This window comes from Bos indicus, chromosome 16 (genome assembly GCF_029378745.1).
Source record: "Bos indicus isolate NIAB-ARS_2022 breed Sahiwal x Tharparkar chromosome 16, NIAB-ARS_B.indTharparkar_mat_pri_1.0, whole genome shotgun sequence".
Taxonomy (NCBI): domain Eukaryota; kingdom Metazoa; phylum Chordata; class Mammalia; order Artiodactyla; family Bovidae; genus Bos; species Bos indicus.
In genome coordinates, this window is record NC_091775.1 from 4,232,767 (window position 1) to 4,247,594 (window position 14,828).

Sequence of the window (14,828 nt, forward strand, 5' to 3'; positions counted from 1 at the left end):
GATTTTTCAGGCAAGGGGACACTTGGAAATGTCTGCAGACATTTGTGATTGTCACAACTGGAGTAGGAGGTGCTGGAAGTCAGAATGCAACTGAAATCTTATAATGTGCAGGACAGGTCCCCACAACCGAGAATTGTCTGGCCTAAAATGGTCAATAGTACCAAGATTGAAACCCCTGCTCTAATGACTAGAGTCTCCTGAATTAGGCAACCCAGATCCTACCTGGTCTCCACCAGCTGTATGATCTTAGTGGGTACTCCAGACCTCTGTGAGCCAGATCTCCACATATTCCATGTGCTGGTGTCTCCCATTTCCTGGGGGAGTGGGGGATTTGGGGGACTCATGCTTCGTGAAGTATCAGACTGTAGTTAAGGGTCAGATGAGTTTGCAGATTGTTAGCCTTTAGAAAGTTCAGAAAATAGAAGTATAAGTTTTTTCTTCTGGAGTGTAAAATAAGTATAGGACTGGTCTGAGTAAGGTACCATGGCATTAGGGTGACTAACTCTCTCTCGGTTTGCCTGGGACTGACGCCTTTCCCAGGACATGAGACTTTCAGTGCTGAGCCTAGGAAAGTCCTGAGTAAGCCAGGGTGATTGTCACCCTACATGACAGTGGTTTCAAGCAGGAGCTTGGGACTTTTGTATGCTGGCTCCAGGAGATACTTGTTGTACACATTCTCTCTGTCTGTCTCTCTCCCCCTCAGAGGAGTTAAGAAGAAAACAAGGAAGGACTTTTTGTAAGGAACTTTGCCCTCGTTTGATCTTCGGAAAAGCAGTCCAAGTTATTTGCAAGCATGGGATGAAGGAAACCAAGGATGTAAAGGAACCCAGCATATTCAGTGCTCCTGTTTCCTTGTATCTGTCCTTAATGCCCACAAATACCTCTTTTGGGGAGACTGATTACCTTTGGGTTGAGAATTTAGATATTTTTGAATCCTGGTAATCTAAGGGGCAGGACCCAGGTGTTCCCAAATAAAGATGCCTCTGGGCAAGAGGCCCAGATGCTCACCATCAGTGGCCAGCTGCCTTTCTGCACCTTCCTCTTTTCTGCCTGAAGGGCCTTTGATTTTCCTGACTTGGCACTCTGTGCCAGAGGCCGCTTGCCACAGCTGCTCTCAGAGAGCAATCCTAGGGCGCATTCTCCTCCACGTGCTCTTTACCCCCTAACGGACTGGCTGGTTTGTAGGCCACGGTATCAGTGGTTTTCATTTTCTGACTGATGAATCAGGAATGCCTTTGAAGTCAGAGCACACTGCTTCCCAAAGAACTCCAGAATTCTCTCCTCGGTTATACTCTAAGGCTGTATCTGGAAAAGCCCAACCAGCTCCCACAGGAAGGGGTGAAGGCGGGGGCATGGAAGGCACGCGGACTGGCTGAGCAGGAAGAGCCAGCGAAGCCCTAGGATTGAGAAAGAAAGACGAGGTGTGGGGACATTGAAGCTGTTGTCGCCCCACAGGTTTCAAGCTCCTGTACTACCCATGAATATATATCCCCTTGATTTGGTGCGGCAGCTGTCTGCAGAGCCACTTCAGAGTGGAATTTAGCACCTGCTTCCTTGAAACAATGTCAGTTAATAGTCCCCAGCACTTGGCACTAGGGATACAAAGACATGTAAGGGATGTCCTTGAACTCGAGGCATTAATTTTAACATAAGAGACAGAAAAGTAAAGCAGTAAAAAAGTAAAAAGGTGAGGTGATCAGTCTTTCATGTGTATACACAGAAGAAGGGCGTGAAGTCAGTCTCTTTGGAGAGATGTCTGAATTAAATCCTAATTGCCAAGGGCTCTTCTATTGTTCTCTAAATGTTCCTTTTTTGTTGCATCCTGCTCTTGTTTCGTGATTATTGTCTTTTCATCTCTTAATGATCTTACTAAGGATATTATTGATGGATTAATTTTGAAGTTTTCTTCTTTCTGTATACTTTCTGTTTTCTCCCAAATTGCTTGTTCTGGTCTTGGTCTTTCACATTAGATATTTTCCTTAAATGTCTGGTAATCTTCAGTTGCCTGCTCATATTTTAAAGTGAGACACTAAATGGTGCTTGAAAGTTCTGTGTCAACTGTGGTCTTTCCTATAGGGTGACCTGACTGGATTGTGTCCTTGGGAAAGCCCTGATGTCAGTATGTGTAGGTCTTTTGTATCAGGTGAGCAGTTCCCCATATAAGGCTTTTCTAATCTCCTACCTATATCTAGAGTCTGAGCTGTGAAGAGACCTGGTCATCTCAACATTCAGTATAGAATTTTCCTGTTTTAGTTTCAGTAGCCCTATCCTCAGCTGGGCCAGCTGTCCCCAGACATAGACGCTCCCTAAGAAAATAAACCTCTAGTCTTCCCAGCAGAGGGGCAGGGGAGGTCTGGAAGTCTGATTGTTCTCAGGCGCTCAGTACTTTTTGTTCTTAGCCCCACCTTCATCCCACTTCCATTGATTCCTCTGAGGGTTTCTGTGATTTCGTCTGGTTGCTTCTTGCCGCTCCACTTTTCATCTTCGGCTTTCATTCTTTTTCTCAGTTTATAACTAAAAAATAACATAAAAACTCTTTTCTGTTATTTTGGTGTGGCTTGGGGAGGGAGCAGAATTAAAGACATGAATTCAATATTTGGTTTTTCAAAGTAAAGTGAATTCCTTTGTAGAACTGAGAATTTAGACTTCAGAATTTTCCCCCTAGTTTGTATTTGCTTCACTGTATATATTTCTCCAACTCCTATCTTGAGTTCCCTATGTCTCCAACAATTTTTTTTTTTACAATCAATTATTCAAGTTTTATCCTTAGTTTCCCCTTGAGTTGAAGGACCCTAGTTATACTTCTCCTGTATTTGCACAGAGGAGAGATTCAGTCATTTGGGCAATGACATTGATTGTAAATCTACCACTGTGTACATAACATATTTGTTAACTGTGGAGAAGAAAGAAAAACACAAAAGAAGAAGTGGTACTTACCCTTAGGAATTTATAGTTTCTTAGACGAGGTAGTGTTTTCCTCTTGTAAAGTGAGTTCTTTAAGTTCTCTAGGGGAAAGGAGTAATATGCGTTGTTAATTCTTACTATTTCATTTGTTGTCCTGTTGGCCTTTGAGCTCCCCCTTTCATTTGGTCCTTCCTGTTCATTAACAGCATTTCCTCTTTATTTATCACACATCTTCATGAAATAAAAAGTCACTTTCTTAAAATCAATTCACTTTCATAACGGTTCACTCAAACTTTTGAATCCCTTAGTCACATTCAGATGAAAAGAGAAAAAGGAGCCTCCTATCTACCCTTCTTCAGCTAGGATAGCAGATGCCTATTTCTTGCTTCTTAGTCAGTCTGGAAACCTGGAAGACAAATTACTTAGGAAGGTTTTTATTGCTGTCAGATGCTAAATATTGCTTCTCCTATGTAGAGAATATACAGAGTAGATCTTATACTTAAGGGAAATGTCAGGTTCAGAGTAAGGTGGAACTGATTTTAAACACTCTCCATCGAAAGTGAGACATGATTTAATGTCTAAAGCACTTTGATTTTGTCAGTATCCTAATATTCTATACTCCTTCCTCCACCTCCAGCTAAGGGAGGAGTATACATACCCACAAAATTCCTCTAACCCAGGATTTCTCAGCCTTGGAATCACGGACATTTGGGGCCAGATGAATGACAATGAAAAATCTCTCTGGGGATTGTTCCCCCGGGGGGGCCAAATTAGCCCCCATTTGAGACTACGGCTCTAACTCAACATTGATATGGAAACCGGATTCTCTTTTTAAGCCTCTCTTGACTCAGTTTAGCCTTTCTTCCCAACTAATCCAGCCGTGGCCCATACAGAAGGGAGACACTGGTGCTCAGTGACTAAGGACATGAAATTTGTGGCCTGACAAACCTGGGTTTGAATCCTGATTCTGATTTATTTACTAGCTGTGTAACCTTGGATGTGAGAGTTAATTTCTTTGAGCCTCAGTTTCCTCATCTTTAAAAGTGGAAATCATAGCACGTCCTTCATAGACTTGTTGTGAACGTTACATGAGGTGACGTACATCAGGCCTCTGACACACAGCATTGACCAGGTGATCGAGATTATTATTATTACACCTGGTCCGCCTCTGTTGTTCAGTCCCTGCTCTCACACACGCATACACCCCAGCTCCCACACTCTCTGATTCTCCCACTCGTGGCATCAGGATGTCAGCACTCTTGAACTTGGTTTGTCATCAAGCGTTTTGAATTTCCAGATAGCAGCAGAGGCTCGCTGTGTGGAAACAGAGAGCTCCAGCAGGGAGGTGCAGACACCTGGTGGCTAGAAGTGGTGTGTTTGGGAGGAAATGAAGGCAAGTCCCAGGCTTCCCAGCCTCCTCTTTAGGAAAAGGGACTAGACTTCCAAACCGTTGCTGTGATGAAAAATGTGAATGTTGTATCTTCTCCTTTGATATTATGTCCTTCCTTCGGCAACTCCAGTTTCACCTGATATGGATTCCTTCTTAGGCTCTTCCCTGAATTTTTCTGCAGGTTTACAGTCTTCTTGGGGCTGTTGTCTAGACCACAGGATTGCTACAAGAATAAAAAAATGCATGCGTAGCACTTGGCACATAGTCAGGGAAGTACACTCATTGCTCAGTAAGTGGTGGCTGCCCTGTTCTTGTTGTGAGAGAGGGCATTTGACCTGGATAAAGCGAACCAGGCAGATCCCCAGGACACAGGCCAGTAGAAAGCAGGTGTGGAACTGTTCCGCTTCCCCGTTTCGTATCTGAAAGTCCCCTAAGTGTGGGCTGCTCTGCGTGCTGTGCTGCCCCCTTCAGGGTCCCAGCCAGCCCAGGAAGGCTTTGCTCTTGGGGTCTGAGTGCTGATGTTTCCTATCTTGGTCTTGTGAGATGACTAGTCACGGAAATTACCCATATAAAGTAAAAATGCTCACAAATGTTCATAAATAGGAGTAAATGATTCCTGTGGAATCCTATGGATTCCACAATCCTATGGTGGAAGACATAAAATCATTTAAACAATAAGACATGTTGGCTCAGTTCAAATACTGCTTTCCTGTGCTTAGGAGTGATCTTTAATATAGAAAGTTTGCTGAACCAAACACGTATGAATTTTGCCCTTAAGGGTATGAGAATATTGCTCATGGAGGAGAGGTCCAGCTGAGTCTCTTAGTCTGTAAAGCAAAGAGTTGACCCCACTGGCTTGACCTCTAGGGGTGGGGGTGGGGGTGTCTTGCAGGTCATGAAGACATATCACATGTACAATGCCGACAGCATCAGTGCTCAGAGCAAGCTAAAGGAGGCGGAGAAGCAGGAGGAGAAGCAAATTGGAAAATCTGTAAAGCAAGAGGACCGGCAGGCCCCACGCTCCCCTGACTCCACATCCAACGTCCGCATCGAGGAGAAGCATGTCCGGAGGAGCTCGGTGAAGAAGATCGAGAAGATGAAGGAGAAGGTGTGTGGACTCTGGGGAGGAACACTGTGGAAGTCGGGACTGCTAGGAGATTTCCAGCGTGCCCTGCGGAGAGCAGAGCGAGGAGGTTCTGGGTTCCTTCAGCGCCTAGTGACCTTGCAGTCGCCCTGAAAGAAATCCTAGTTATTGGGAGAACCTGGGCATCTGTAGCAGACCAACAAGAAACAGTAGTCACCTTTCCCCAAGCCTGGGAGGGGAACTGTAGACCTAGGGTTTGGCTTCAGGTGTCAGGCGTTCCACGGCAGGTCTGGTGACACTCCTTCAGGGTGGTGGTGCAGGGGTGGAGGATGGAATTTACAGACAGAACCAAAGTGGGGCACACGTCTAAAGTAGGAGCCTCACTAACCTTTCCTGGGCTGTTCTACATTATGCCCTTGAATCTCATTACACCGAATTAGAACCCAATTTAAGGCAGACGCGCATAGGGAGTAGCAGCACAATTGTGGTTCTTGAATGTACTGTACTTTTTATCTTTTAGAGAACAGTCTCCCCTCTTAAAAAAATTAAAAAGTAAAAATGAACTTCTGTTCTCTTTTCAGCGCCAAGCCAAGTATACGGAGAATAAGCTGAAGGCCATTAAAGCCCGGAATGAGTACTTACTGGCCTTGGAAGCCACCAATGCATCTGTCTTCAAGTACTACATCCACGACCTGTCTGACCTTATTGATGTAAGTGCTTAAAGCCGAAGGTGCAAGGGTACGAGGGACACAGGGTCCCTTCTCCTGATTTTGAAGATCTGGTCAGGAGTGCCCCAGTTCTGTTGCTCGGGCATCTTAGAGCATTTTGAGAACACTTATGAACATGGTAGCCATGACCCCTCTGGGGCTTGCCATGTACCAGGTATCAGGTGAAGCACTTTACACTTCTTTTCATTCAGTCCTCCCTAGAATCCTGGGAGGAAGGCGTTACTACCTCCATTGTTACATATTTAAATTCAGAGAGTTTAGATGACTTTACCCAGAGTGAGCTAATAAATGACAGAGGCAAAATTGGTACCTAGGTCTGATTAGTAAACCCAGGCTCACAACCACTGTGCACTTGTGTGTCCCAGGAAATATTCCCTTAGATCAGCCACTTGCCCATAGAACTGAATGCCAAGAGCTAAAGGCTTAGTGTGTCTTACTTATTAGTTTATATATCTCTTAATGGTTCTCAGTATTATCTCATTTGATTGTCATGTCACTCTTTTGGGTCAATATTACAATCTCCAATTTGTAGATAAGGAAAGCTAGGTAGGGGGTCGAAAGAGTTCCTGCCCAAAGTTAAACTGCAAATCAGAGTCCTGGTCAGGAAGGCACCCGGATGCCCCTGACCTCTGGCTCATACTCACTGATATGACGCACAGATGATGAGAGATCAGAATCTTAGGCGCGTGTGTATTGCATGGGGCAGACACAGGGATAAGGATTTTGTCTCTGGCCTTACGGGTCGGCCTTGGTTTGGTTTCTGCTGCTGCTTCTCCTTCAGAGGAGCCTGGTAGGCTGCAGTCCATGGGATCGTAGAGTCGCACACGACTGAGCAACTTCACTTCTTCGCTGCTTCTCCTTATACCTTATAGTTACGTCTTGCAATGGCTCTCACCTGCAGACACCAGTCTGGGCCAGTTCTGAGCCAGCCCTGACTGCAGCTGCTTAAGTACCCCTGCCTCTCCCTCCTGTATCAGAGTGAGGGGCCTGGAGCATCCAGCTAGCCTCAGCCTCCCAGTCTCCAGGGCCTCAGGCAGAGCCTGGCGCTCTCCGCACAGAGGTCTGATATGTGCCTCTGGCTGTCAGCAGGCAGCAACTGAGTTTTGTGAGCCTCTGGCCAGACCTCACATACTTGCCTGTCTACCTTGGTTTCTCTGCAAACGGACCTGCCACATTTCGCCATGTTGTGTGTGGTTCTGGTCTAAGATTGGCCATTGTGTAACTAGCTGGTTGACCAGAGGCTTATCACAGAGCTGGTTTGGAACTCTGCTGTGTCTCCCATCCACCCCCCTGGCAAACTGAAGAACTGGGCTAAATCACTGAGTACTTAAATCTGGCCTCACATCAGAGCTGCTTGGGGGAGGTTTCTAAAATAGCGATTTCTCTTTCCCTTCAGCCAGGGCTCTTTGAGTCAGTAGGTATCAGCCTCTTAATGCCCTGAGTGTCATCGTTCACCGGGTAAGTAGAGCCCTGATCCCTGTTCAGGCCCTGCTTTGTTCTCTCTACTTGTTGATGCTGATCTGAACACTGTCCTTCAACGGAGGTCAGAGCCTTGGACAGGATCCTTTCTCCTCCTCACGGGAACAGCTCCTCACCGTTGGGAAAGAGGCCTGTTCTCAGCATGAGGAGGAGAATCACTTCTTTCTAATGTTCCATCTCTGCTGTTTATCTCACATTCGATTAAAAAAAAAAACAGAAATCATACCTGGGCGGTCCACCACACCTCTGCTGCGGGTTCTCCTTCTCTCTTTCCTTTGCCGCCAGGATAGCTTTCTCTCCCCTTTCACCAAAACCCTGACCTCTGCGGAAGAGGTGGGTACTGCTAAGTCAGTCACAGTTCGCAGACCCTCCCTCAGATGTGAGTCGGTGTTTTTAAATCAGTCCAAGGAGCAGGCTATTTTGCTCCTTATTATCATTTAAAAGAAGGAGCTTGTCCGGAGCCTGTCCTCAGGGCGCTGAGTGAGAGGCCACTAGCATTTAGCCAGGGCATGGCTCTAGGCCACTAGGAGCGAGTCCAGGGTGGCAGTGCCCCAGGCCGCATGGATAGTGAAACTGCTCTTGCTTTATTTCGTTTGTTTCTTATTTGTGCTTTTATTTTTCCTGGAGTGAAATTAATTAGTCTTCTAAAAAAGAAAAAGAAAGAAAGCGTTATAACATTATTATGCTCTACAAATGTTCAGTAAGTATTTCTTTGGGATGAGACTATATGCCCTGCAGCATCAAGGTACAAAAAGAATAAAATAATTCTTACCCTAGAGGTATTCATAGACATACAGAGAGATCATCTTTTATCTGACTGGCCAATTGCAGCACCAGAGCTAAGCACAGGAAGTAGGACTGTGGTTTTCAAACCACAGGTCATGATCCATTAGAGGAATCATGAAAGTTTGGCTTATTTTATTTTAATGAATAAACTAGACTAGGATAGAGTAGAATGGGAAAGAAAACATCAGGGTGCATTACATTAGTAAGGTTAAGTTTTATTTGGTAAAACTATTATGTTAGAGGTGTGTGTGAGTGTGTGTGTGTGGCAATATAAGACATATTTCTTACTGTAAGTTGGAGGCCAAAAAGAGTTTGAGAGCCACTTCACTGAGAACAGAGGAAGGTCTTTTAGTCTCTGTAAGCTCCCTGAGGGCAGGAACCAAGTCTCTTCTCTACCTTAATAAGTACAGGGCTTACTACAGTACTTAGCTGAGTACATAATCTGTTCATTAAAAGAACAGAAGAAGGAGGAAGAAGATGATTTCCTAAGCCAAGATTTTTTTCCTTTTTTTGCCTTTCAATACTGTTTTAATTGAGATCTAATTTGCATACAATGATTGAACTTGTCTTAAATTGTAAGAATTGTGATGAGTCTTACACCTTTATAACCTGTGTCTCTATCAAGATGTAGAATATTTCCATCACCTCAGAAAGTTCCTCTTTTCTCTTCCCAGTCAGTCCTCCACCCTGAGGCAACCACTGTTCTGATTTCTTTGACTATGAATTAGTTTTGCCTGTTTCAGAACTTCACAAAGGTGGGCTTTTTATATAGTATATATTTTTTAAAAAATCTGGCTTCAGTTGCCCAGCATGATGTTTTTGAGCTCCATTCATGTTATTATATGTATCAGTAGTTTCCTGCTTTTTCTTGCTCATCTGTTGCCATAAAAATGGCCAAAAAGATACTATGGCCAGGAACCAACAGTTAGAAGTGAGTGGGGAGCCCGGTTATCCCTTGGCTTTGAGATCGTGACAGTATCCAGAACTTGCTTTGAGACGTGGGATGAATCTTGTGCCAGTCCATTGCCATCTGTGTTATGGACACCATTCTGCCTCCTTCTTGGCAATGTCAAAGCTCATTGTGGGCTCAGGCATCGAGGATAAGTGAAAGAAGTGATTTGTGTGGATGCCAGTCCATTCAAGGACTAGCCCTTCACTTCTTTTCATTGTATAGTATAAGATTTAATCTCAGATTGTAGGAATCCACTTGAAGCATCTGATACACACCAGGAAAACCTTGACTTCGGGCCAAAAAAGACATTCTGAAGTGGCTTGAGATAGTCTAAGAACCGCAGGCTCCTTGGAATGTACTTTTCTCCCCCAGAAGCAGATGGACGAATGAAGAACCAGGCATTGTCCTCATGGAGTGTGGTGAGTGCTGTGTGTGGGCAGAGAATCTGTGACACCATATGCACCCAAGTCGGACGGGAGGGAACCCAGCTTTCTCAACAGGACATTTTATTAAGGGCAATTATTTCTCGCTTCTATGAGAGCTTGAAGTGGGTATTACTTTTCTAGGCCTTCCCTAGATCTCTGGGTGAGACTGTCAGCTGGTGAAGGGTTAATGAACCGTCAGTTCAAGTCATCACACATCTGGAAGGGCTATCATTAAATTCTTATAAAAATTTGATTTCCCCTGAGAGAGTTTTCATCAAACATTTATATAACCCAGAAATGGCCAGGGGAGCCCAGCATGGCCACAGAACTCATCAGAAGCCATGGAAAACATACTTTGTCCCCATTGTGAGCAAAATAATGTGCTGCCTCTGCTCACTGGGATTCTACAGGGGACGGGGATGAAATATTCAAATCTTGTTTACCTAGCCTTGCGAGAAATTGCTTCTTTTCTGATGCCTCAGTTTCTGGCTCTTGCCCTTTCAGATATGTGGGTAGCCAAGGCTCTGGAAAACCTATTCTGAATCTCCCTGGTTGGCTGAAGGCATGGATGAGGCAGAGGGCACACCATGAGTCAGACCCCCACGCACTGGCACGGAGAAGCTGCAGGGCAGTTATTATAATAAAGACTGGACTGGCCCCGAAAAAGCTCTGTGTCTTCTGTAGGCCATCCAGAGTGAGCAAAACAAAAGGCTTCAGTGGCCACAACTGCCCACTTGACTAAGATCAGTATTCAGCCTGAGTGGGTTGTTTCCTCAGAGGCTAGAATCTGTACTCCTGGCATCGATCAATCAACTGTACTTATTAAATGCCTGCTGTGAGCAAGGCCTAATAGTAAGGGATGCAAAGAAAGAGTAAGGCGCTGGCCAAGCCCTCTTTGGAGGCTGATGTGAAATGGCAAGTTACAGAATGAGGGAGTGTGTCCTGTGTCACCCAAGGGCTGCAGATGGATGTCATTCTGAGGGGAGGGTCAGTATGTGCCAGGGTTGTAGGGATGGCTGGCTTCCTGGAGACTGAGAATTTGATTTGGATTTTGAAGACTGGGTCCAGTTCCAGCAGGTGAGAGGAGTGAGAACCATTTCAGGAAGCGAGAATGCCTGGAGCTGAAAGTCAGTGGATCTGGAGATACAGGTGATCAGTGTTTGTTTGGTCTGCATGGTGCCAGATAAAGGTAAACATGTATTAGCTTCACCACAACCTCCAAGGCGGATGTTACCCCTCTGGGGCTCAGAGAGGTTAAGTAGCTTGCTAACAATCATACAGCTGATTTGAGGCCTATGGTTTTCTAATACTCAACCCCAAACAATGAGTATGTCGTTGGATTAGAACAGAAGAGTCTGAAGAAGAAAATAGAGGCAGATGATGTTAGATGGTGAGATAGAAAACAAATTACACTTTTCTCTGACCATTAACTTTGCTTAATTTCACTGAGCCTCAGCTTTCTAGTCTGGAAAGTTAAAATAATACCCACCTTACTGGAGTCACTATGTAGATTAAAATGCAAAATATACAGAAAGCATTTAGCACACTGGCATATAGTAAGCACACTTAATAAATGGAGGCATTTTTAAATTTCCCTACTGAGGGAGGTGGATGTTACTTTAGGAAAAAAAATGAGAGCTATTATAGGTTCTTCGGCAGGGGAGTAGGTATAACAAAAGCCATATTTTAGAACAGTGAAGCAGACAGCACTGTAGGATGATAAGAGTATGAATTAGGATACAGGTAGTGAGAATGGAGAGGAGAGGGGAGTTACTAAAAATATGTAAAGGTTATGAAGCCTGCCTCCCCTAATTCTCTTCTGCACTGAAAAGGTGCCCCCACCTCCACCACGCACTTGCTCAGCCGTGTGGGCATTGTTACTCCTGTTCATCAGACTTACAGGCGTGAAATTCATCAGCAGGAGTCTATGCCGAACTAGTCAGGAAGGTTTACAGGTTCAAGGGAGGCTTGGCTAGACCAGCAGCATCTCCCAGAGGAAAAAGGGCCCCTGCGTGTGCAGCCTTCCAATCAGCCGCTTTTGTCTAGCTTCCCTCCCCACTGAATTTAATGTCTTTCCATCCTCTGCCTCTAGTTAAGCTGTAACTGCTGTTCTTCTGCACAGCCAGGCACCTGCCAGGGCCCACTGGCACTGAATCCAGAGCCCAGCCTGACAAGCACTCTGTCGTGGAGCTTCTTGTTAAATGCTGCGAGGAAGAGGTGCATTCTTCCCCAGCAGTGGCTGTTCCCAGTGATCATGAAGGAGGCGGTGGGGGGGAAACTGGGGGAAGAGTTAATTTGATGCCTGCTTATGGAACGAAATGGCAATCAGGCAGATGGTCTCACTCTATCCATGGATTCTTCTCTGATATTTCATCTCAAGTTCTGGATCTCAAAACTGTTTGAGCAACAGAGGGGATAATGGGTGACTGAGGAATTTGGATCTCTGGGTCCTTTGGGAGGAATGAGGAATAGAGTTACAGACTGCCATTGCTGAAGAGGGCCTCAGGGATTATGCTTAGTTCAAGTACTGATATTTTCAGTCTTACTCTTTAACAGAAGAATTCTTTCTTCAAATCAGACTTTACACAGAATCCTAATATATTGAATAGAAAAAAGGGCAGAGCTGGTTTGGTTGAAATGGGGATAGGAGGCTCTAAGTCCTACTAGCTGGGCTGCCCTCTCCTAAGGGCAGCCTGAGTCCAGAACCATAGAGCTCTGTGCTACAGCTTGAAAACCACTGCTAGCCAAATCTTTCCATTTCACAGTCGAGGAAATGGGTTCAGGGAGGGGGAGTAGTTTTTCCAAGGTTGCTTGACTTCCTGTCCAGTGCTTTTTTTAATACTATTGCATCTTTCATACATTTTTTTTCCCCACGTTATTTCAAAAAATCAGAATCCCTTAAATGATGTGAATTTTCCCGGTAACACTTATATTTAGAAATTTTTGGTCTCAGAAATGCTGTTGGGCCAGAGCTTTAGTGCAGAAATCCTAATCTACAACTATGGCCTGTCCTAGAATGTTGGGAGTTTGCTAGGGGCGGGGGTTGATAATGACAGGGTCAGCCCCTCTCCCCCATTTTTATTTCTCTCAGTAGAATTCTCTTGCAACACTTCTGATTTCTAAGTCCTGAATGCAGAAACAGCCTGACTTGGTCGGTATGTTGTAATGAAATCACGGTAACCCTGAAGGAGTGGCAGGCTGCATTTTTATTGTTGAATTTTATTACGATGGTATCCCCAGAAGAACCTGAAAATAGAAGAAAATTCTCCCCAACTCTTTCATGTTTACTGAACAGCATGATTAAATAATTTCGTTTTGTCCCAATGAGTCCTCTTCCTTTTGACTACCTCACAGTCCTCTAAGGAATCCTACATATTGAACTAGGAGTCAAGAATGGAGAAATATCACCCAGATCATGGAGGGCCAGCCTTCTTCCGGTAGCACAGATCTCGTTGATCAGACCTGCCCTGGGCGCCGCCCTCCCCTCTGCCAAGCCTCACAGCTGTCCTTGGTTTGCTCACGTGCCTTCTCCACTCCACAGCAGTGCTGTGATTTAGGATACCATGCCAGCCTGAACCGCGCACTGCGCACCTTCCTCTCTGCTGAGCTGAACCTGGAACAGTCAAAGCACGAGGGTCTGGACGCCATCGAGAATGCCGTGGAAAACCTGGACGCCACCAGTGACAAGCAGCGCCTCATGGAGATGTACAACAACGTCTTCTGTCCGCCTATGAAGTTTGAGTTCCAGCCCCACATGGGGGACATGGTGAGCCCCTCTTCCCACTCCCGCACCCCCAGGGGGCTTGAGCTCACTTGGATCTAGAGTTTCTGCACTCAGGCCATGGTATTCTGGGGAGGGCAAGGCTTGGGGCTGGCTTCATGTGGTGGGTGGAACTCATTCCACCCATTCAGCAAACAGCTCCTGGGTGCCTGCTGTCCACTAGGCTTGACCATAGACACTGGGGGGTTAGAGCCCTCAGGGAGCTTATCATTGACTGAGTTGACAGAAATATGCATAGAGAGGGGCACCTAGAGGGACTGGCAGGATCAGGGAGGTGAGAAACAGCCAGTGTGCTCTAAAAGCTACTAACAGTTCCATATGATGAAAGGAAAAGGGAGGTGGAGTCCTCCAGCTGCTGAGCCTGAAAGAAGTGAGGGTTGAGACGGAGCCAGATACTCAAGGTTTTGGATGGGGCGGGAGCTCAGCAAGCTGACGGCGTGATCTTCTGTCATTTGTCAGAGTTCTGAAGGTACTTATTCTCGTGGGTTCAGAAGATTGTGATAAAGGGAATAGTTTTACTTAGATACTGAACAAAAAAGAATGGATACTACAGAAAGGACAAGAGCTAAGATGTCATCCCTAAGAATGGCTGTCCAGGTAGCAGTGCATGAATGTAGGGGTCTTGTTTCTGACTTTTTACCTCTGATGGCTAAAAGAAGAAGGGCCTAAATAACCTGAAGTGAGAGGAAAGAGAAGCTCTTTGGTTTCAGAACCTCTGCATGTTGAGGTTCCACTTCTGGTGGTTGTTCATATAGATCAAAGTGAATCTTGTTCCTGGCTTAGGAGCCACCATTTGACCTTTGGATTAAATCAGAAGGAGGATATATAAGCTTACATAATAGAAAAGCTCAATACAGATCTTCAGGCATGGGTGAACTGAGGACTAGGAATTATATCAGAAGACTCAGTTTTTCTCTCTCTGCTTCACATCCTGTGTTTCGGCTCTGTTCTCAAATAGGCTTTTATCCTGTGGGGGCAAGGAGCCTATATTTGCAGCCTTATTCCCCTGTAGATTGAAATCCAACAGAAAGAACATCTGTTTCCTTGGGAATTCCTGGTGGTTCAGTGGTTAGAACGCCATGGTTTCCCTGCTGCATGCCCAGGTGTGATCCCTGCTCAGCGGAACTAAGATCCCGCAGACCACAAGCTGTGTGGTGCTGCCAGAATAACAAACAGACAGAGTATCTTCTTCCCTCCCGGAAGCCCTCACGAGTCTCCCTTGGTCTCCATGGCTCTGATTGGGTGATGTGCTTATCCCTGAGCCAATCACTGTGGTTGGTATCTGCAGTCAGCTGAGGC

The 14,828-nt window shown here is 45.4% G+C and overlaps 1 protein-coding gene across 4 annotated transcripts in view; it reads left to right on the top strand.

Moving 5' to 3' along the window:
• SRGAP2 (SLIT-ROBO Rho GTPase activating protein 2) overlaps nucleotides 1-14,828 on the top strand; it is a 254,878-nt gene that overhangs the window by 177,816 nt on the left and 62,234 nt on the right. For 3 of the 4 annotated variants that reach the window (XM_019976412.2, XM_070767835.1, XM_070767833.1), the window contains exons 6-8: nucleotides 5,187-5,402; nucleotides 5,960-6,088; nucleotides 13,290-13,514. In XM_019976412.2, the coding sequence (XP_019831971.1) occupies nucleotides 5,187-5,402; nucleotides 5,960-6,088; nucleotides 13,290-13,514 (570 nt within the window). The remainder of the gene's footprint in view (nucleotides 1-5,186; nucleotides 5,403-5,959; nucleotides 6,089-13,289; nucleotides 13,515-14,828) is intronic. The other variant, XM_070767834.1, reaches the window with a different exon arrangement.